This window comes from Candoia aspera, chromosome 1, assembly GCF_035149785.1.
Source record: "Candoia aspera isolate rCanAsp1 chromosome 1, rCanAsp1.hap2, whole genome shotgun sequence".
NCBI classification, from domain to species: domain Eukaryota; kingdom Metazoa; phylum Chordata; class Lepidosauria; order Squamata; family Boidae; genus Candoia; species Candoia aspera.
The window spans coordinates 314,428,075-314,449,759 of NC_086153.1; the positions used below are offsets into that span (position 1 = coordinate 314,428,075).

The following is a 21,685-nucleotide window of genomic DNA, read 5'->3' on the forward strand; positions in this document are numbered from 1 at the left end:
CCACATGTATGGGAAAATAAATATAGGATGGGGTTGAAACGTTTTGTTACATCATGCCAACTCTTACTATGTAGAACAGTGGCTGAGATATTTAGACTAATTCTGGGCATATCCAGGCTCAAGTCCCTTTTGGTCATGGAGTTCACTGATAATTTTGACCCAATCAATATATTCTACCCAGCCTAACTTGTAGCATTTCCTACATGCACATGCAGCACAATCTTAGGCAATTTTATTCAAGCCAATGTCCCATTTGTGTTCAATGGAACTTTACTAACTAACGAAGGTATTGCTTTACTATCAATTTTCCTTTTGGTCATCACACCTACTTTTGCTTTCTAATATGAGTAGCTTTTTAAGATTGAAGCCTACCATTTATACAACTGCCAGTCTGCAGAATAAACAAGCTTGCAATTTCTTGAAATATTGTTCCAGCATAAAGCATAAATATGCTGTTTGTGGACTTTCAGCCTCCGAGATCTGTTTGGCTGCTGCTTCTGGCATTTTGCTATCATGTAAGTAAAGACTTACCTTTGTTGCAGACATAAGAAGACTCCTGTTCAAATAGGCCAAGCTCATCATAATCCAGCATTTTTAGGCCAAGGATATACAGTAGACTCTCAGTTAACCGGAACTCAAGCAACCAGCACTCTCAAGCAACCGGCAGAAAAATCTGTATCTCTCTGCTGCCGTCTAGTGGGTATTGGGGTTTAATAGTAACTCTCAAGCAACCAGAAACGACATCTAACCGGCATCTACCAATCCCCATGGGTGCCGGTTAACTGAGAGTTTACTGTATCTCTGAGATATCATTAAGGAGGATGTGCAGACTTTCCTCCCTCCCAGCATTCTTCCTTTGCAACGAGTGCTTGGAGGTATAACAGCTCGAACCCCAGATAACACTGAGTCTTAGACCTTGATAAACTGTTTTTCATTAATGTATCATCTGGGTTGCCTAAGTGATTTTATTTTTGTGATTGACCCCTTCGTTTTGTTTTGACTACATTCCATCACTGAACGTATTGCATAAAAATAAAACGAAGTTTTAGAACGACAGTATAAAGTTTATTCCGAAAGTAAGTATGACTAATTTCATTTGACTTACAATTACGTTGATAATTCTTGGCACACAAACCTGAACCTGCTGCTCTCTGTAAACATCCAGGTGCTGATTTCAGTATTTAGTTCTAGTCAAACAAATATGCGATTGCAGCCTCAAAACTGCAGACAAAACTTGAGAAAGTGCCAATTTGGAAAGCTAAACAGAGTTCTTAAAAACTGGCAGTCGGACAAAAGCCACCCTACTCAAACTCCACCGAGAAAAGCCCAACAGACAATAATTTTCAAATTATTTCCTACCTGCAAACAACGATCTCAACCTCAGAAAAAAGAAAGGCGCTAACCAGAAGTCAGCCTAGCCCGCGGAAGGCGTCGACCAATCACAGAGTGCTGAGGAGAGTTTATAAGCAATCAGAACTATGCCCCGCCCGTCATCAAGAAGACCGTTCGCTTCTTTTCCTAAGTTTCGCTGTTCAACGTAAACAGCGCATGCGGCATTGTGTGATCTCTGCGTGCACATGCGCGCAAGCCTCCTCTCACTTTCTTCCCTCCCCATTTCACTTTCCTATTTGTGCCTGACATGCCTTGAAAGGGATTGGTTGAGAAGTATACATCAATAAGGGAAGGGGGGTCGGCCCACCATTGTAGTGCTGAAAACAACAGCTCTGCCCCACCGAAGAGAAACGTTTCTTGACTTTCATTGGCCAGGAGAGACGTCAATCTTTAGTGAGACTGATGCCGATTGGATGGCTGTGATGGGGCAGTGGCTTCGGATTGGGTGGCTGGGGTGGATCGGTGGTTTGGGCGAGTCGCCGTGTGGCGGCGGCTGTGCTACGAGCTCTGAGGTGAAAATGTCGGGCCGTGAGGTCCCTGATGGCAAAAAGTTGGTTCGCTCCCCTAGTGGGCTCCGAATGGTCCCCGAATGCCGGGCTGCGCAGAGCCCCTTCGGATTGGAAGAGCCGCCGTGGGTGCCGGATAAGGAGGTAACGGTGGTAGGGCGGCTCAAGCCTAGACCCCGTACAGTGTACCTCCTCCTCCCCTTCAGTCTGCCGCCCTCCGCCGAAGCCTGTCCCTTCAGTAGTTCCTCCCTTTTCGCCTTGAGACCGAGTGGACCGTGGAAAAGCAGGCCTTCGCGGAATCTAAATTGGGCTCTCCGCCTCATCTCCTATTTTTCACCTTCAGGTCTCTTCCCCTTCCCTGCCAGGAGCTTTTCCCCCGCCTGGAAGGAGTCCTGCTGTGGAGCTCAAGGATGCGATAGATCGCCCTGCAGACATTGGATCGATTCTTTGAACGTTCTGCCTTAAAATCACCCTCCAAGTAGAACATCAGAACAGCGTTCTAAAAATGGGGCTAAAATTTGATATGCTGTTCTTCTGTTCGCAAGCAGGGGGTGTCTGAGTAGAAAACAATAGTGGCTTCATTTGAGGGGTACTTATCTATTACTGTATTTCATGGTGAAGTTCTGTTGGAAATATTTGAGATAATTGAAAGAACATGCACTGAGTTTAGATCTACAAAAATAAGCTTTACTTTCAATAATGGGTGAGGGATTAAGTATAAGTTTGTAGAAGAAACAAATTTTGGTGAGGGATTTGAAGGGAGAGTTATTCTGAGGGAAAGTCCCCATTCATGGAATCATTGAGGAAACAGACCACATAGCTGAAGAGACCTGGGCTTGAAGGAAACAAATCAAGGCTTGGAAGGAAAAACTGGGATGAAGGTGGAAAGTACAGGATCTTAAGAAGTGACAGAAGAGCAGTCAGTGTTTCAGAGCCACTGCTGGAGGAAAAAAAAGAAAGAAAGATGCACATAAACTCAGCAGCAGCAGCCCCACAACTTACTAAACAAGTCAGAATTGACAACATTCATGTAATAAATAATTCTTTGCAAATTACGCATGCTAGGTTCACACAACAACACAATAAAAATAAATGCTTAGCTAAATTATGTATATTTTGTCAAATACTGGAAAATCTTGGATTATCAAAAGTTTCAAAAGCATTGTGAACAATACCAGTTCTAGAATGTTTGTTAAATGATATCAGAAATAATCTTTTCTCGAAAGTGGGTTGAAGCCTGTTGGAGCCTAGAATGTTGTTCGAGAACAATTGGATAAAGTACATTTCACAGCAACCCAACGTTCCATGAATTATGAAAATGTTGGCAGTATATAATGTCCTTATGTGGATGAAAAGAACTTTGTGACTGAGAATCCTGTAAAATACAAGTCTTCATAACAACACATGTGAAGAATAACATTCTGTACAGTTATCTCTGTTTCTTCAGGGCTGCCTCCCCTTTTCCCATGTAACATATTTTTATGCCCAATGTATAATTGGTGCTTTGTAGCCTTCTTTTGAGTAAAGTGATATTTCAAGCACTGTTCTGGAAAATATTCTGTAGTATAAAGGTTAAGAAAAGCAGTTTGTTGTGCAGGAATCATTTAATGAATTGACAAAAGTTCATTAGAAGAAGCTATAACTATTGAGATTGATTACAAGCAGTTTTAAATCTGGGCTTTAAATGTGATCTCAGAAAGTAGTCGTGTAATTGGATCATGCTCATTGTGCTTGAACTTGAACTACACATTTTTTTGTATTTTTTTCTTTAATGGGAAAATATTATCAAAGAGAAAATGCTCTCTGTAGAAGTATTTTATGTAACTTATTAATATGAACCAATGAAGCTCTTTAGAATTGTGTCACATAGTATGCCATATATTCTTTTAGTCCTTGGCTGAAACAGTCAGACTTTAATATCTTTGCATTATTATTTTATAGTGTCCTAGATGTATGCAGTGCAATACAAAGTTTGACTTCATAACCAGAAAGGTAAGAGTTTGGATGCAAACTTATCCTAAAATATTCCCCTGAAAGCAGTAAAATGTCCTTGCCACAGTCACTAGCTATTGACTAGAATGTTCTGCATACCTAATAAATGTGTTACAGTTGCAGCAGCTAGGATAGTGGTAGCTTGTTCTGAATGATACCAACTTCTCTTTATGGCTTTTCTGCCTTCTTGGAACCGCACTGTGGACACTTTTAAAATACTCAGTACATGGATGGTACCTTCATAATGTGTATCATTTGCTTTTAGTCATAACCAGATGCAGGAAGTTACTGTACATGACTATTGCACACTACATACGAAATAAGTACTTTAACAAATCTGGCTCTCCCTTTTTTACATTGTTATCCTGGAGGCAGTTAGGGCTCAGTCTCTAATCAGATTTCTTTTTAGTCAGGCCATGCAAACAGATAGTACATATTAAAGTAGAACACTACATATAGAGCACTTCTTGATACTACAGATTTGCTGGGTTCCCTTATTAATTCATGATGTATTTAACTTTGATTTTTTGAATAAACCAGTTAACTGGGTTGTACTTAAACCTTGGTTTAAAAGCCACAGTGGTTAGGTTCATACATAACTTTAGGTCTAAATGAAATAAATCAAATTATGGCTTCGCATGATGTATGGATTTAGCCACTGTAATAGTAGGTATGATGCTTTACACTTTCTCAAATGATTTAATTGATTTGTAGTGTAGAAACTTCACTGAATTTTTGATAGGTAACTACAGTAGCAAAAACTGTTACAGAACTGTGGATATAAGGATACTGCAGAGGGCTGCCAGAACTATAATACAAAAATCTGGATGACCATTAGATGGCAACAGAGATACAGAAAACTCTAGCTCTACTGCCATCTAGCGATCATCCAGATTGTTGCAGTCCTGATCTGGTAGCCCTAAAATTTCTCATCACAAAGGTGTTTGTCTGACAAACATAGTTTAGATAGGCAGTCTATTTCAGATAGGGAAGGAAATATTTGGGCTGACCAAATATCATTTTCACATGTTATGCTAAGCTATGGATAGCTTAACCATGGACTATTGAAAAACCACAGCTGTCTAAGCTCATAGAGTATACTAAACCTTAAAGTTATATTGGTAGAATTTACACAACAATTTAAGGATAAGATGTAGTTTGTTTGTGGCTTTGTGTGTTATATGAATACTTTTATGGAGTGTCTTCCTTCCTTCCTTCCTTCCTTCCTTCCTTCCTTCCTTCCTTCCTTCCTTCCTTCCTTCCATGATGGGGTATGGAGATTACAAAATTTGTTAAGCGCTGTTTATCTTCTCTAAATATAGAACTTTTAGCTAAGCTAAGCACTTAAGCATGAATTCTGGCATGCTGATACTTGAAGCGTGCTGAATGTGCTTGTTTTTTTAGAACAGGGAAAGGAAAATGCTGCTTATTATACTCTGCACTTCCATGGACTGATTGCTAGACTTCCATGGAAACTAAGGAAAGTCAGCTTTCTCTAGCACATGAGAGTTCAAACCTAGATCAGACTTTTTTCTCCAAGTTTTTTGTTTTCATAATCATTCTGGCATTTTTTTTTAACAAGGCATATCAGGATTTTATCTTCTTCATGTTCCTTGTACCTCTGCTGCAGTATTTATTTCTCTTCTGCCGTATGGAATTTGTGATAGGCCAGAATCAATCATTTTTAACATAAAGATCCAATTTTGCTGAATCGTTTTTTTCTTTTTTTTCTGGTACCCCCAACCCAGCACCACTGCAGGAGATGTGGAAAGTGCTTTTGTGACAAATGCTGCAGCAAGAAAGTGCCTCTGCCTCGTATGTGCTTTGTTGACCCTGTACGCCAGTGTGCTGAATGTGCTCTCATTTCTCAGAAAGAAACGGAGTTCTATGACAGGCAGCTCAAAGTGCTTATGAATGGTAAATGTTGAGTATAGAGGACTTGGAGATTCTTGTTTGACTTGCTAAAAGACAATATCTGAGAGTTGCTTTGGGTGATACCTTTAATAATAATAATAAGAAGAAGTAAATAACTAACTAACTAACTAACTAACTAACTGGATTGTGAAATTTGTTCTGAGCCAAAGATTGCACTTGGCCATTGAGTGGTATATGAAGGGCAGTAGTGGATAGTAGAGGACAGAATCTATATCTGATTTTGTTAAATTTGCCTATGATTAATATGATTTTAGTCATATATTTTACCATTTTCCTTTTAGTAATTATACTTCAGTAACAATGTTTGAAGGTCTTTGGAGAATGTACTGAAGGTTTTGAGTCCCCATAAGTTTTGGAGCTTTAGCTTGTGTTTTTCTGGTATAAGTGCATGTTTGCACTCCAGAATGAAAAATGGTAAACCTCTGTCCCACTCTAATGGAAATAAACTTGATATGGCAAAATTATTTTTTCTAGATGTTCTTTGATAGCTTTCTCCACATAACACATACTCATTTTAATGTGACATTCAAGAAATTGTACAATGCCTTTTATTTGGGCAGTGGAGAACTATGACAATTTGTTCTTTTGTGGAAAGTTTGAAGAATATATTGTTTTATAATACTTTGCCTGTACTTAATGCATAATCAAGTTCAAGAGCCATCAAATTCTGAACATTTCAATTTGTAACTGGTTTTGTTTCAGATATTAAGATTAAAAACAAAGAAATCTTCAACATAAACAACAAGGATTTCTTATTTTTGAAAGCTAAAACTGTTTAACAAGGTATTTTTAATTTTAAAAAACCCACAGAATTGGGTTCTTCCATTTGGATCATTAAACTGTTAAATATTAATTCTTTCTTTTTTTTGTGCATTTGAAATCTTTATATTGTACCATGAGTTGAAATTGTCCTCAGATATAGATTAAGCTGCAGATAAGTTTGTTTCAAATAATACTTTTCTGATAATTGGTATTTTTCAGCTGCAATTTCTTTTTCTATTAATGGAACACACCTAGGCCTATTAATGGTTTATCATTATAGCAATGGCATTTTTTCTTTTTCCTCTTAATAAAAATAGATCTGAGAAAGGTTAATAAACATTAACTCTGTTTAATGAGATTGAGAACTGCACTTTTAGGGTTATTTTAATGATACTGAACTTTTAAAAAAATTATCTTTAACTTTTTCTCTTCCACTCTTGGAATTTTCAGGTGCTACATTCTTTGTAACTCCAGGGACATCAGAAAGAACAGAAATGATGGTTTGTCGTCTTTCCAACAACCAGAGGTAAGAAGTGTGCTGTGTTTGCTAGCAGGAGTTGCCAATCAGCTGAAGTCTTTTCCTGAAAAATACTATCTTTGCTACAGGTCTGTAATCTCTAAAATATTTTGTCTTACCATTTTGAAGAATTGCCTGTCTAGCATCCCGACTGTTATTTCTAAAGTGTTACCTGAGTAATATTGCTATAACTTGCTCTTAAGCAAAAAATTGATACTTTTTCAGTTTCAGTAAAAGCACCCTGCTTGTCCAATTATACTGGAGATATTGCAAGGATGTGTTTTATACTGTGCTTAGCTATGGACTCTGATTTTTCTAACCACTGTTTAGAAGATAAATTCACAGCACTGATCAAGATAGGATACAGCTAGACATTTATGAGAAAAATATATTAATAATTATAATTTATTTTAACACATTTCCAAAATAACTTCCTAAAGAACAGTATTCTTAAGAACTCACAAATATCAGAACAGAATGGCATAAATTAGGACTGTGTTCTGGCTCAACCCAAATCATGAACTGAATGAGGCAAATGCCAATTGTTTTTTCAAGTAACTCAAAGCATGAAGGAGGTGTTCAGTATTTAATGAGTTCTGTTTGCAGTTAAAAAAATCTTCTATTTCACACTGATACATAGTGCAGGATTTCTGTGTGCTGGATAGAATGGGTAGCACTGCATACCTAAAAGAGTGAAATATTTTATAAAAAGGTTGACACTTGTGAGTGTTAAAATGCCCTAGTGAGGAGAAAATAACTACCTGGCTTAAGAACTGTATTTTCTTACACAGAAAAGATAGCTGAAAATCCTTGCCCTGACTTCTATTAAATTTGATATATTTCATTCCTTAATTCTAAGTCTCACTTTTTGTCATAGTAACAGACAGAAAAGTTGTGAACAATTTAAATAAAATAGGATTTAAAGGCTATAATACCTCACTGCCCAGAGTCTCTTGGCTAGATGACTGCCCATATACATTGGGTTAATAAATACAAAACCTCTGTACTAATTTTTGTGAAATGGACCTTCTTTCTTTGCAATTAATATTCTAATCTATCTATAAATATCCCATTCAATTACATATGTAACCTCTTCCCATGGGTGGAGCTCCAGGGTTCCCAAATAGTTGAGATTTGGAATCAAGTCAGAATGAGCTAACTCCAGGACCAGCCCAAGCCTTGTAGTATGTTGCTACCCAAGCTGAGGATCTAACCATGAAACAGGCCAGTTGGTCTGTCCTTGCACAGTCATAGTCTAGTCTAGTCTCGTCTAGTCTAGTAATGTAAATACCTAAGTTATGACATAAACAAGATATAAAAAGATTGGTAGAGAAGAATGTTTTCCCCACTCCTCCTCCTCCTCCTCCTCCTCCTCCTCCTTCTTTTTCTTCTTCACGTTTAAAGAATTAGGTCTCTTGATTGCCTGGAACATCCATCCATTTTTAAGGATTTGGCTGTGGTTGTATGCATTACATTTTGTTTTTCTTACTATAATTAATAAGTAGTCTAGTGTAGGCTCTTAATATCCTGGTATTGATTATTGCATAAGCATGACCTTAATGGAGGAATAAATCTTAATATTTCGAAAAGAGGGCTAATGACCAACATTTTGCAACTCTTGGACACTCCCATCAAACAGCGATAAATTCCTTTAGCAAGTTAGGAAAATCAATACCTTTCTTTCATTATTTTATAGAGCTTTAAGGAGGTAGTTGTTTTGACATCTGGTAATTCGTTTAAAGGACGGAAGTGTTTTTTTATAATAATTTTTATTAGAATTTAAAAATACAAAGGTAAAAAACTAATACAAACTAAAACAGGTATAGAAATAAAGAGAGAAAAAGAAGGAAAAATAGAAGAGAGAAAGTAAGAGAAGAGGAAAAAAAGGCAGGTATATAAAAGATGTCTCCCCCTTCTTCTAGACAAGTATAAACAATTTCAGTAACTTAACACCTTCTCTAGTATTTCAATAAACAAAAAAAAGAAAGAAGAATTCTCCCCATATCTCATCCCTTATTAATAAACAAATCATAAAAACTCATCATTCAATCCTAATCTGCAAAGGTCTATTAAAAGCCACCAGAAATTATAAAGTATATATTTAAAGCTTAATCTAAAAAAAATACATTTTGTAATATAATTAATACTTTATCTAAATCTAAAGCAGAGGATATCTCTCCCCATTTATAAACAGATCCTTAAAACCTCATCATTCAGTCCTGGTCACCAAGAAATCCCATTAATAGCTGCCAAAAATCACGACATGTATTTAACCCTGAAGAAATACGTAAGTTCACTTTATATATCTTCTGTTTATTTGAATAAAGTCCCATAAGTTGGTCTCTCATCATTTTCCTTTGTCTGTTCTCAGGAACAACTTCGGTAATTTAATACATCTCTTTTGTAAACCCAAAATAGGAAAGTTCTAAAAAAAATCACACTTCTGGTTTATTATCTGAATGTTCCTTTTGATTATTGAAAGGGATAAAGGGACGCGGTGGCGCTGCGGGTTAAACCGCTGAGCTGCCGATCGGAAGGTCGGCGGTTCGAAACCGCGCGGCGGGGTGAGCTCCCGTTGCTCGTCCCAGCTCCTGCACACCAAGCAGTTCGAAAACATGCAAATGTGAGTAGATTAATTGGTACCGCTTCGGCGGGAAGGTAACGGCGTTCCGTGAGTCATGCCGGCCACATGACCACGGACGGGTCCTTAGGGACAACGCCGGCTCCAAGGCTTAGAAACGGAGATGAGCACCGCCCCCTAGAGTCGGACACGACTGGACTTTACGTCAAGGGAAACCTTTACCTTTACCTTTACAGCCAGTTTAATTTGTAAGTTCAGGGTGGCCTCTTTCTCCATATCATTCTTGTAATTGACATTTTGAAATCCATTTTGAAATCCACATCTTTTCCCATATCTCTTTTATAATCTAGCAATTTTTTGAAGTCCATTTTCAAATCCACATCAGGATGGCCTCAATCTCTATTTCCTCCAGTAACATCTATTCTTCTGTAGCCTCTGTTCAATCCGCTTTTATAGTAGCAGACAGTTTTGAAAGTACATCTTATTTTCCCATATCTCTTTTATACTCTAGCAATTTTTAGAGTCCATTTTTGAATCCATATCCAGGATAGCTTCGGTCTCTATTTTATCCAATAACATCTGTCCTTCTTCCATACCCTCTATCTGATCCATTTTTGTAGTACCAGACATTTTGGAAATTAAGTCCTGAGTATATTGTTTCCAAACAGTCTTCGTTTGTTTTATATGTATGCTGAACAAATAATTCAAGAAGCAGGAATGTACGAAGAAGAACAGGGTATCAGAATTGGTGGAAGACTCATTAACAACCTGCGATATGCAGATGATACCACTTTGCTTGCTGGAAATGAAGACTTGAAGTACTTGCTGATGAAGATCAAAGATTGTAATCAGCAATACGGACTACACCTGAATGTGAAGAAGACGAAGATTCTCACAAATGGACCAATAAACAATGTCACAATAAATGGAGAAGAAATTGAAGTTGTCAACTATTTCATTCTACTCAGATTAATGATCAATGCCAAGGGAAGTAGTAATCAAGAAATCAAACAACGTATCGCCACCAAAGACCTATCTAAAGTTTTCAGAAGTAAAGAAGTCAGTTTAAAAACAAAGGTGTATCTGACTCATGCCATGGTCTTCTCAATTGCCACATATGCCTGTGAAAGTTGGACATTAAAAAAGGAAGATAGAAGAAGAATTGATGCATTCAAAATGTGGTGTTGGTGAAGATTATTGAAAATACTATAGACTGCCAGAAGAACAAACAAATCAGTTTTAGAAGAAATAGAACCAGAATGTTCCCTGGAGGCAAAGATAACTAGGCTTAGACTCTTATACTTTGGGCACGTCGTCAGGAAAGACCGATCGCTTGAAAAGGACATCATGTTTGGTAAAGTCGAGGGCCAGCGGAAAAGAGGAAGACCTTCAGTGCGATGGATTGATACAATTACAGCAACAATGGATGCAAACATTGGAACAGTCAGGCGTATGGCGCAAGACCGAACAGCATTTTGTTCTGTTATACATAGGGTTGCCATGAGTCGTAAATGACTCGATAGCAGCTAACAACAACAACAATGTTGCTCCATTATGTTAATAGGTATCTTCTCCTTTAATTACTCCCTGGTTCCCTCTAGTTAACCTTCACACTCCACTCTTATCATATGTTTATTTTTCACTGCCAGAACTTTCCCACGAGAGGATTCTTACAGTTATTTTCAGTCTTAAAATATGGTTTTATAAAATTTTAAACCGTCCATAAGAACTTCCTACAAGTCCATCTGGCTCTTTAACTTTCCAAAATCTCTTTCCAACATTCTAAACTCCTTTTTGCTCTTTTTCAAAAGTTAAAATTTTTCTTTTTAATCTTTAAGCTTAAAAAAATTTTCTTTCATCGATAGAAGGAAGTGCTCCCAGTGTGGTAAAACTTGTTCTTTAGAAGGTTCCCAATTTTCCAAAAAAAACACCCCCTTTAATGAGTAGTTTCCGATGTTAATTAAGAGAGGAAGTAAAAACCAATCTAGTGTCCATTTGAAGGCTCCGAACTGTGGCATAGGCAAGCTGTTCCCCGTGACTTCCAGAGCACTCAACCTGCTGGAGATCACTATTAAATGATTTCTTCATGGGGAGCCTCTTTACAAAGTACTAGTGGGTGATCCAGTCCTCTCCTTTGTCAGAACAAAGCCTGCCTCTATCTTGGAAAGTGAAACTCTTTCAGAATCAGAGGAGGAATTGGAAACTTACCAGTCTGAAACCGGGAAAATGAAAGTCCAGGCTGAGCTGGCAGTGTGGGAAGAATCCACGGTGCTGGTTGGGCAAGATTCGGAGGAGAATTTGAATACACAAATCAGCACACGCCAACGACAAGCTGAAAAGCGGTCAAAGGAGAAAGCAGCCCGATTGGCTACAGGAGACTCCAAGCGCTTTAAAGAACGGAATAAAAAGCAGCCGCACAGAGAACGGGCTGCCAGAGACAACTGATCCTCTAAGCCTGCAGCTTCAGAAGAAGAGTCCTTACTGGCGTCGGAGACAGCGTCTGTTCCCGATGAGGAACCAGCGCCTGAGCTCCACTCCATAGAGGAAGTAATTCATGCATCTGCTGCAACTGAGGAACCAGCGTCAGCCGTGCCCAGCAGCCTTCAACTTGAATCCAGCCTTGAAACTCCGCGATCTCCTCAGCAGCATAGTCAAGCTGAGAGGTTTCCATGCCGCCGCTTTTCCTCAGTCTGGTGCAACCGCGCTTTGCACATCCAGTCGTGCTTTGGATTTTCACACCTATCTTGTTCAGAATCTGGGTGTCAGTCCAGCCTGGGGCTTCCAGCCAAGTGTAGCCTTGATCCAGGTTCCAAGCCTTGCTCCAGGTTCCCAGTCCAGAGAATTCAGCCTTGTCCAGGGCTTCCAGCTGAGTGTGGCCTTGCTTCCAGTTTCCAGGCCTGCTCCAAGTTCACAGCCCAGAGAAGTCAGCATAGTCCGGGGCTTCCAGCCAAGTCCAGCCTTGCTTCCAGTTTCCAGCCTTGCTCCTAGTTCCTACTCCAGAGAAGTCAGCCTAGTCCAAGGCTTCCAGTTGAGTCCAACCTTGCTCCAAGTTCCAAGTCCTGCTCCAAGACTCCAGTCCTGAGAATTCCGCCTAGTCCAGGTCTTCCAGCCTAGTCTAGCCTTGCTTGAAGTTTGAGTCCTGCTTCCAAGCTCCAGTTGCTGTGTCCAGACCCAATCCAGTTCCAGATTGCCAGCGATCCAGCATCAGAACCGCTCCAGCACTCCAATCCAGTTCGAGATCTGTTGTTTTCAGCCTCCCTGTCCAGTGAGAGAGTCCTGTTTCTCTGCCTGTTGTGCCCAGTTGAGCTTTTTGATTTGAGTTTTCGTACTCAAGGATTTAACTATTGTAAATAGTTATTTAATAAAGGGTGTTTTTTAAGACCTTGCCTGGCTGCATAGTCTGAACTACGTTCCTTGTTCGGAGAGGGTTCTGAAGCGGCAGTCCCTTCGCCGGCTCCTTTAATCTGCTGCGGCCTTTAATCTCTGCTTTTGCAGAGCTGTCTTCAATCCACCATTGCTTCTTTGGAAGTAGAATCTCCATAAGTATGGAAGTGTTGACAGAAGTTAGGAGGTTTTTGTGGATGGATTTCCCTATTTTTAGAAACACTTTCAAAAATTTTGTTTGAGAGTGAATAGTCAGTACATTCTTTTTGGCAATGGTTCCAGTATACAGCAGTTACTGCTGTTTTTTTAAATGAAGAAACACTTCAAACCGTTGTGGGGTGATACAACAAAAACATAGGTACTACCAGTAATGAGTAGGCATAAAAATGTAGTCTCTTGCCATTGTATAAATGATTAAGTTTTACTTTCCTGTGTGGGACTTAGTATTGTAAGAATTACTAATTAACATATGTGAAACAAGCACCGTTCTTTCTCTTTGTGCAGATACCTGTTTTTGGATGGAGAAAGCCATTATGAAATAGAAATTGCACAGATCTCAACGGTCCAAATTCTTACTGAAGGATTTACTCCTGGAGGTAATTTGTTTTTAAGCGTAACTAGAAACCTGCAGTTCAAATCGCTGTGTTTTGGCCTTCCTGTTTTAGGCCTTCCAGATTGTTGTGTTTCTGTGACTGAAACTGTAATTTGCAGAATTCCTCTATCAGTATCTATACTCCAGACCAGAAAACATAATATATTGCCTCTCTCTTGCCAGCCTGATTCTTTCTTACTAGTTGTACATATCTCCATTTACTTTCTCGTTGGCTTCTCTTTCCTTTTTCTCTATTGTCATTTTTTAAAATTTTGCCTTCCAGATGTCTACCTATTTTATCCAGCTTTCTTTACCTATTGTCTTTCTTGTCAAATCCTCCTAGAATTAATTGTATTTATCCATATTAGTGGTTAACTTCTTGGGATATTTTCTTAGGTTGTTTGCTAATGGTAAGCCTTCTTCAATATATTTGTCTCTGAGTTCTCTCTCCCTTTTCTTTTGAGATATATTTCCTATCCGTACCATACAGAGGTGACAATCAGGGTGGCATAGTAGTTAAGCTGCTGGACCAGGAGTAGACAGACCTGCTTCAAGTCCTGCCTCAGCAGTAGAAGCTATCTGTGTGGCCTGGGGCCAATCACTCTCTCTTAGCCCAACCTACCACCTAGGATGATTGTTGTGGAGGAGAAAATGGGGAAGAGAGTGGTGAACTCTTATAGAAAATGTGTGGTATAATCAAATAAATAAGTGAAAATGGGAACTGGCTGCCTTTCTTCAGAAAGCATTTTAGTACTGCAAAGAGATTGGGGGGAAAAGTTGGTTATTTAGATGGTAGTAGTTGAGAAACGTCTGAGAATTATGTGATATAATGAACTTGTCATTAACACAATAGTGAGCAATTATAGGGCCACATAGTCCACATAGTGTATAGGATATTTTTCTTAAGAATATGATTGCTTAGATACCTCTGCTTTAATTCAATTTTGAATAATGTTAGTAGCTTTTGCACTAGCAGATTAATATGATAGTTACATATGCTGATGAACTAGAAAACACTTTTTTTCTTCAACTGTTCTAGATTTCCTGTGTAATAAGACATAATTATTACGTGCATATTTCACATTTGTGTGCAATGAAAGCATTGTTGAATAAATGTATTAATTGCCCAATACTGCTTGATTGCTGTCATACTGGATCCTGCAAATAAGTCCATAAAAGCTGCAAGCCTAAAAACAAATTGAGTACCCTACTTTTATGAATTTTAGAAGCATAGCTTTTTTATAAAAGCATTTTAGAATTTTCCCTGTGTATTACTACTTTTTAAAAATAACTATTGTTATTTTTGTTGCTGTTTCCACTTCAGAAATCTTTACTGTTTAAAACAAAATACAATTTTTATTTCCCCAAAGAGGAACTTGCTTATAATAAGAATGTGAGACTTTGAACTTCTAATTCACTAGTAGAGTGTTTCTTTATATTTCTTTTCCAAGTAATAAAACATTTCCAACTTCATTAACCTAGCAAAAAATGGTTGATAGTGGCTGTGTTTGCAATATACAAGAATTCCTTGAGAAGTCCAGTCATTGTTTCATTCCAAACATTAATTTTAACCTATAATAATTTTTTAAAAAACAAACAGTAAGGATATTTGCAAAATAAAAGAGGAGACAACTACTGGCTTGATAATTCAATTAGAAATAAACATTTATTCAAAATAAAGAAAACAGACATGATAGAGAATGTGCTGCAAATCAGATACTCTGAATTGTTTTTCGAATATCTAGGAATTGCTTTTAGCTGGTATTAACAACAGGATGACTTGCTAAAGGTGTGGTTGGTAATTAAACAAATCAGTGTAAAACCTGCTGTGTTCAACCACCTAGTCATTGGGAGTCGGGTAGCATACATAATAATAATTTTAAAAAATGTTTCTATTTTGTACATCTTAAAGTAATGTGGAACAGAATTATAAACAAATATTAATTGTAAACCGCCCAGAGTCCCCTGATTGTAAACCGCCCAGAGTCCCCTTTTCGGGAGAGATGGGCGGTGATAGAAATTTGAAATATAAATAAAATAAATTAAGCCGGCCCATTATTAAACCACTTTGTTTTTAGGAAATTCTAAATTGCAAGCAGCTCATTCTTGGTTGTCTCTTTAGATGTGTGTGAGCCACAAGAGGATGATTTCATTACTCCTGAAAAATACAGGATTTTGCTGAACTTTAAACCATAAAAGCTAGATTACGTGAAAATGTGGTAGTGAGAACTCAGAAATAAAAGAATACTAAAAATTGAGACCAGTGTTTCAAGTACTCTTTGCCACTGGATTTGACTGCATTCATACCCATATCTAGTCTGTAGCTTGCTGTATGTTTTTCCCAAACAACTTAGGACTATCCTGTCTGTTTAACTTTTATGGCTATAAATTGAATCTTCATTTTAAAACTTCTGTATTTCTTTTGATTAACATTTCTCTTCATTGCTTGCCTGCTTCCTTGATGTAGAAAACGACATTCATACTTATACGAGCCTCTTGGAAAGTGAACACATTATGGAAGGTCAGCACTGGAACTTATTACTCCTAAGCATGCTTTTTGTATTATTTCTTCAGTGTGTGAGGCCTAGCGCAGATACAGTTTTTTGTGGGAATGTTTCCTTAATGGCTGAACTTAAGATGCATACATGATCAACCATCTATGTGGCCAACTAGCGTTCTAAGGCTACATCAGCCACTGTTGCTTTTCTCTCTTCCTCGTCTGATAACTGGGCTTGGACAATGAAAGGTAAACTTTAAAAGAAGTGTTAGGGTGAAAAGTAAACCGCAGAATAGTAAAGTTGGTATTTTTATTAGAATAGGTCACAGTGGTGCTTTGCCTTTCTCAGAGTTCCTCCAAAATTATGTATGTATTTACTTGGGTCCAGTGAAGAGATTATTATGTTGTGAATGAAGCTGCCAGAGGTTTTTTGTGAGTAGAGGTTGGGTTGTTTCTGCTTAAGTAAGAAAAGGAGGTTTGATCATTTTGTGATTCCATGTGAGATGGCGAAGAGGCTTCATGCAGTAAGGAAGGCCCTTTCACTGGATGAATATCATAGATCCAACAGAAGATGGTTTGAGCTTTGCCCCCCATCCCCCAGCAGGGATGTGGAACTATTTTGGGCCAAGGATCTGACTTGATGTTGGAGAAAATGGGAAGTATCAAAATTTTAGGAAGGCAGAGGAAAAGTTATATTTCATATGCATTTAAACTTAAGTTTAAAATGATGCATTGTGGAAGGAAGGGAGATGTAGTGCACTGCTTAGCAGAACCTTAAGCAACTGTGCACACTATCTTTCAACAGAATTGCACGTAATAAATCTGAGCAGATACTTTAGGCTGTGACTTCACTGTGGATGTTGCAGATCTTACCACTGCTTCTGCTTCTGGTTGCTTCACTACCTTTCCTGACTCATGTCTCACATTGAGAAACCTGTAATACCTCTCTGTTTGCCACACTACAGTCATCTATGGTCACTTCCCTTGCGTGCGTCACTCTGAGGATAGAGTTGGGCAGGTAATAGCTCTGAGCAGTTGAATTGAGCATGACGGTTTTCAGGAAGTAGCCACAATTAATTACCTGAGGCAAAGGATTCATTCTGTCTTACCAATGGATCAGTTCTGATTACATCAGTTTGAACATAGTGTATCAATGTTATTTACCAAAGTGATGTAGGAGTTGATTTGTATATTCAACCTTTTTAGTAAACTTAGAATGTAATATGGCTTCATACTGTTTGAATAATAGGACTGTGCAGCCGTTCAGATTCAGTTCCAAAGGTTTAAATTGAATGTACCTATTTTTAGTATTCTCACATTAACATAGTCCAACAGCTGTGGTTATGTATTTCTTAGATATATTCTGAGAAATTACAACTTAGAATGTTTTTTGATACTGTTTTCATTAGTTATGTGAGCTTCATAAAATGCTAAACTTACAGAAATGAGAAATGTGTCCACAGAAAAATATGGCAGAAGAGAATTTCCATCCTACATCTCTACTCATGAAAGAGCAACACCATCTGTTCTCTCCCACTTTCCTTGTTCCCTTTCCTTGTCTTTATTCTTTTCAACTCAGCAGAATGTTGGGAAGAAATTATGTAAAGGGACTTGAGAGCAGGATAACAGAATAGGACTAGATTTGGTATAGTAGGAAAAATTGCAAAATAAAGATTGAATTAAAAAATGGACAGTATCAGGCAAAGGGCTTCAGAGAAAAAAAAATTCCCAGTGCATCCCCTAAGGAAAGGCAGTTGGGCAGCAAGTTGACATGTTGTCAGCTCTCCCTCTTTCTTCTCAGTCATGTGATCTAAAACACAGCTGTTTTAAGGTGTTGGAAAGAATTCAAGAAGCCATTCTCTGCATGCTTTCTCTAATGTGTTTGTTCAGTATGCCGTATGTAGCCTGCTGCTGACCGTGTTTTGTTGTTCAGTTCAGCAGTTTCTGCATTTGTGCAACAGTGCAAATACATCAAGAATTTAGATGTGTGTGTGCTTGATTTTCACAACCTAGGTAATCAAGATTTTTTTTTCTATTAAAAAGGGATAAATAGGGTCTTTGCCTTTGTGATAGGATTTCTTTGGCCCTTCTGATGTCACAAGCAGGGCAGTTAATTGTAGATTTTAATGGTTTCAGTTGGAGTTTTGAAATCTAAATTCTTAACCACTAATATCACAGGAAAGATTTATTCGAAATTGTACCTTCAAAATACATTTTGTCAACTTGTAATGGAGGGGAAGGGTACAAGTATTCCTCTTTTTTCTTGAAGTGGTACTGAATTTGGGATGTAAACATCATAAAGGTGGACTGGCTTAAATATTATGGTCAAGTCATGTTTCAGTTCAATTCAATTTAATACTGTAAATAAATGTATTTTGCAGAATCCACTTGCCAAAAGAAGGTTAAAATAATTTCTGTACTGTTTAGTGAATTGAATTACTTTGCTCCATGTTTTTTCCATTGTTGCAAACTATTTAATACGTTTGTCTCTCTCTTCTATTTTATGACTTTACGAATAATTCCAGGGCGTAGTTTTGTTCTGTTTGAGCATACATCTTCAAAATAAATGTTCTGAATAATACACTTTCTCCACGTACACTCTTCACAGTATATGAAGTTACTAAAAACACTAGTTCTGTCAGGCCTTTGTCTTGCAACCTCAAAGCTAGCCAGTCTGAGTACTTGCTCAGCTATAGTTGCTTGGCATGTGGCTTTCTCCATATCACTGTTTCTCAGTGTAACGTAGAGTTTAATGCATTACTCGTTACTCATTCCTGAATGTATCTGTGATTGGGGCTAGAAAGAGATAAAGGTTAACCAGCCACCACTGTAAGGACAAAGTTTTATTTGCATTGTAATGTAAATCTGTGGATTTCATCTAATGCCACGTGAGCAAACTTCCACTTGCACAATGGGACTTCCTCTTGCTCTCCCTCCTCTTGGTCTGGTCCAGAGATTTACTCAAACTTTGGATTGCATTTTGGGGTGTGGAATTTATTCGGGTGATAGAATCCATTCTGTCAAAAAAGCAGCTATGGTTGCATACAATCCTTGGTATTTGCAACAGAAAAAATCTTTTCCTTTATTTTTCTTCCTTTTAGGAGGCAACACTCGTGCTATAGGTATGCTACTTCAACACAAAGTACCAGGATCAGATGAACTCAAACAGATTAAATTTACTGCTGGTGAAGACTTCAGTTCCAATAAAAAGCTATCAGCTACTTGGCTAGCAGCCATGCATAAGGTAACTAAAGCAATTATTAATTAAACTATGCCTCAAACTCCTATAGGAGCACTTCTGGATCAACCTATTGAATCCAGTATTCAGTTATCAACATCCAAGATGCCAATAGGAAACGGACAAGGAAGATTGTGTTAGCAAGTCTCTTCCACCAGGGGAATCCACAGAAGGTATGAGTCAAAATCTGCAAGATGGCAGATGTGCCATTGTAATCAAAGCCAGGCCTCTTTTAAAAAAGAGATGATGTTTAGCTACCACAGACTGTTAGTCATTTACAGGTAGTCCTCAGCTTACGATGGCAATTGGGATCGGAATTTCTGTTGCTAAGCAAGGTGGTTGTAAAGCACGACTGCATCACTTAGCCACGGCAATCCCTGCAGTCCCGGTTGCTGTCGTTAACCGAATCCCAAGGTGGTTAGGCAAAGCAATTTCCCACTGGCTTCTCACAACCAGTCAGTGGAGAAGCCGACAGGAAGTTGCAAGCCTCAGGCCAGCAGGCAGGTAAGTGGCCGCTGCCAGGTGGGGGAGGGAATTAGGTGGTGCTTGGGTGTGGGGGAAGTGCGGCAAAAGTTGAGGAGGGTGTGCAAGGGGGTGTGCAAGAGGTATGGTGAGGGTTGGGGAGGGTGCGGTGTGGGCGCACGGGGGTGTGAAGTGGATTGGGGAGGGTGCCCAAGAGACACAGGTTGGGGAGGGTACACACGGATGCACGAACGGCCAGTGCGACTTGAACATATAGGGGCTGGGGGTTGCGTGGATGGGTGAGACTTACCCAAGCAACTTGCAACATTCCCTGCTGGCATTCCCCATTGACTTTCTGGGGAAGCTGGCAGGGAATGTTGCAAACGGCGATCATGTGATCATGAGGTGCTGTGGCCTGTTGGAAGTGTGAACTGGTTGCCAAACCTCCAGTTGCGATCACGTTACTTTGAGGGTGCTGGGATGGCTGGAACTCTAAGGACCCGTCGTAACCACCATTCGTTCATTGCCATCGTAACTTTGGTTGCTAACTGAATGGTCATAGGTCAAGGACCACCTGTATAGCCTTATATTATTTTGTACGGAATGAATTGTTCCTGTATATAGTATGTTTATTTGGTCAAATTATACTGAGATCAGCAATAGCAAGAATAGTATAAAGTTATCTTATAAAAAGTAAAGTGGATAGGTGTGTGACTTGGTTTAACTTCTTTGTGCAATGTGTTTGTGTATCAAATCAAATCTTTATTACAGACATAGACTAGCATAAGTGTTTGTGTATAGACTGTCATATAAAGAGAATCATATTTATTTATTTTACGAAATTCTAGGAAATTTCCCCTATGCCAGTTGGTGAATCAGAATCTTGTATTTAGCACATCTTGATTTGAATTTCTATTCTAACAATTTGAATGCATTCAGAAATAATCCAGCCCCAGTGCTGAATTGCCTATGCAATTCCAGTAGTTTCTGGCTATGAAAATTAGTATGTTAAGCAAAACTTTTCCCTTTTTGTTGTTCTTTTTTGTCATCTTACAGGCAGCAAAACTTCTTTATGAATCTCGGGATCAGTAGTAGTTTTTCAGAATTGAGGGGAAAAGATCAGCTCTAAAAATAAGCTTCTTACTACTTGCTATTGACACATGATATAGGGATTCTCCTTCCTCCTTTCCTACCTTAAATGTGGTTCATCATGTGAGCACTGGCCAATTATAATGTGAGTATTTTGACCTAAAAGTATTCACTTATTTAGTGTGCAATATGTATACAGTTTATTAATGCTTTAAATAGAGCTCTGCATCTATGACTTTATTTTGTTAAATCTTACCTGCACTCAATATGTAAAATGAAGTGTGACCTGCACTACTGCTAAATATACAGCACAACTTTTATATTACAAATTATGTATACTATGTAATTCACTTAAAACCAATCTTGGATGTTCCAGAAAAAAGCTGTTCAGAAATGTAGTTCTCAGGTTTTTTTCCATATATCCAAATGATCTATGAAATCCGCCTTAGGCATTATTTTATATAAAACCACCCTTTCTTCTGGTGAGGGGCTTGTATCATGAGATTAAAGCTTTTTTTATATATATAAAATTAAGATTTACCAAGTATTAAAAATAGTGCTGTATAAATTGGCCTTTTTGAATGAAACTGTCAGCAAAATTGGTTTTTGTAGTTTTATAGTCATGTTTTGTGGTAATTTGAGATTTGGCTAATAAAATATTATTAAATACTACGTAAGCTTGTCTGTTGTAGCACTTTTGAGAATTTATTGGACTAACATGTAGATTGGTCTTGCCAA

At 38.3% G+C, this 21,685-nt stretch overlaps 1 protein-coding gene across 2 annotated transcripts; it reads left to right on the top strand.

The window, feature by feature from the left end:
* Positions 1-1,837: 1,837 nt before the first annotated feature.
* On the top strand, positions 1,838-21,619 carry ZFYVE21 (zinc finger FYVE-type containing 21). 2 transcript variants are annotated; one of them, XM_063290387.1, is made up of 8 exons: positions 1,838-2,042; positions 3,840-3,890; positions 5,639-5,807; positions 7,038-7,113; positions 13,574-13,665; positions 16,129-16,182; positions 19,260-19,402; positions 20,915-21,619. In XM_063290387.1, exons 1-8 carry the CDS (start codon positions 1,911-1,913, stop codon positions 20,948-20,950), a joined length of 753 nt encoding a protein of 250 aa, XP_063146457.1. In that variant the 5' UTR covers positions 1,838-1,910; the 3' UTR covers positions 20,951-21,619. The 2 variants fall into 2 exon arrangements, with proteins under 2 accessions (XP_063146457.1, XP_063146458.1); XM_063290388.1 differs by lacking the exon at positions 16,129-16,182.
* The last annotated feature ends 66 nt before the right edge of the window (positions 21,620-21,685 follow it).

What these genes read in the sequence shown, in the direction of transcription:
- ZFYVE21 (XM_063290387.1), top strand. Translation starts at nt 1,911, where the DNA reads ATGTCGGGCCGTGAGGTCCCTGATGGCAAAAAGTTGGTTCGCTCCCCT. An exon ending in TTGACTTCATAACCAGAAAG is followed by an intron (nt 3,891 to 5,638) that starts GTAAGAGTTTGG and finishes CCCCCAACCCAG; the next exon opens with CACCACTGCAGGAGATGTGG. An exon ending in TGAAGGATTTACTCCTGGAG is followed by an intron (nt 13,666 to 16,128) that starts GTAATTTGTTTT and finishes TCCTTGATGTAG; the next exon opens with AAAACGACATTCATACTTAT.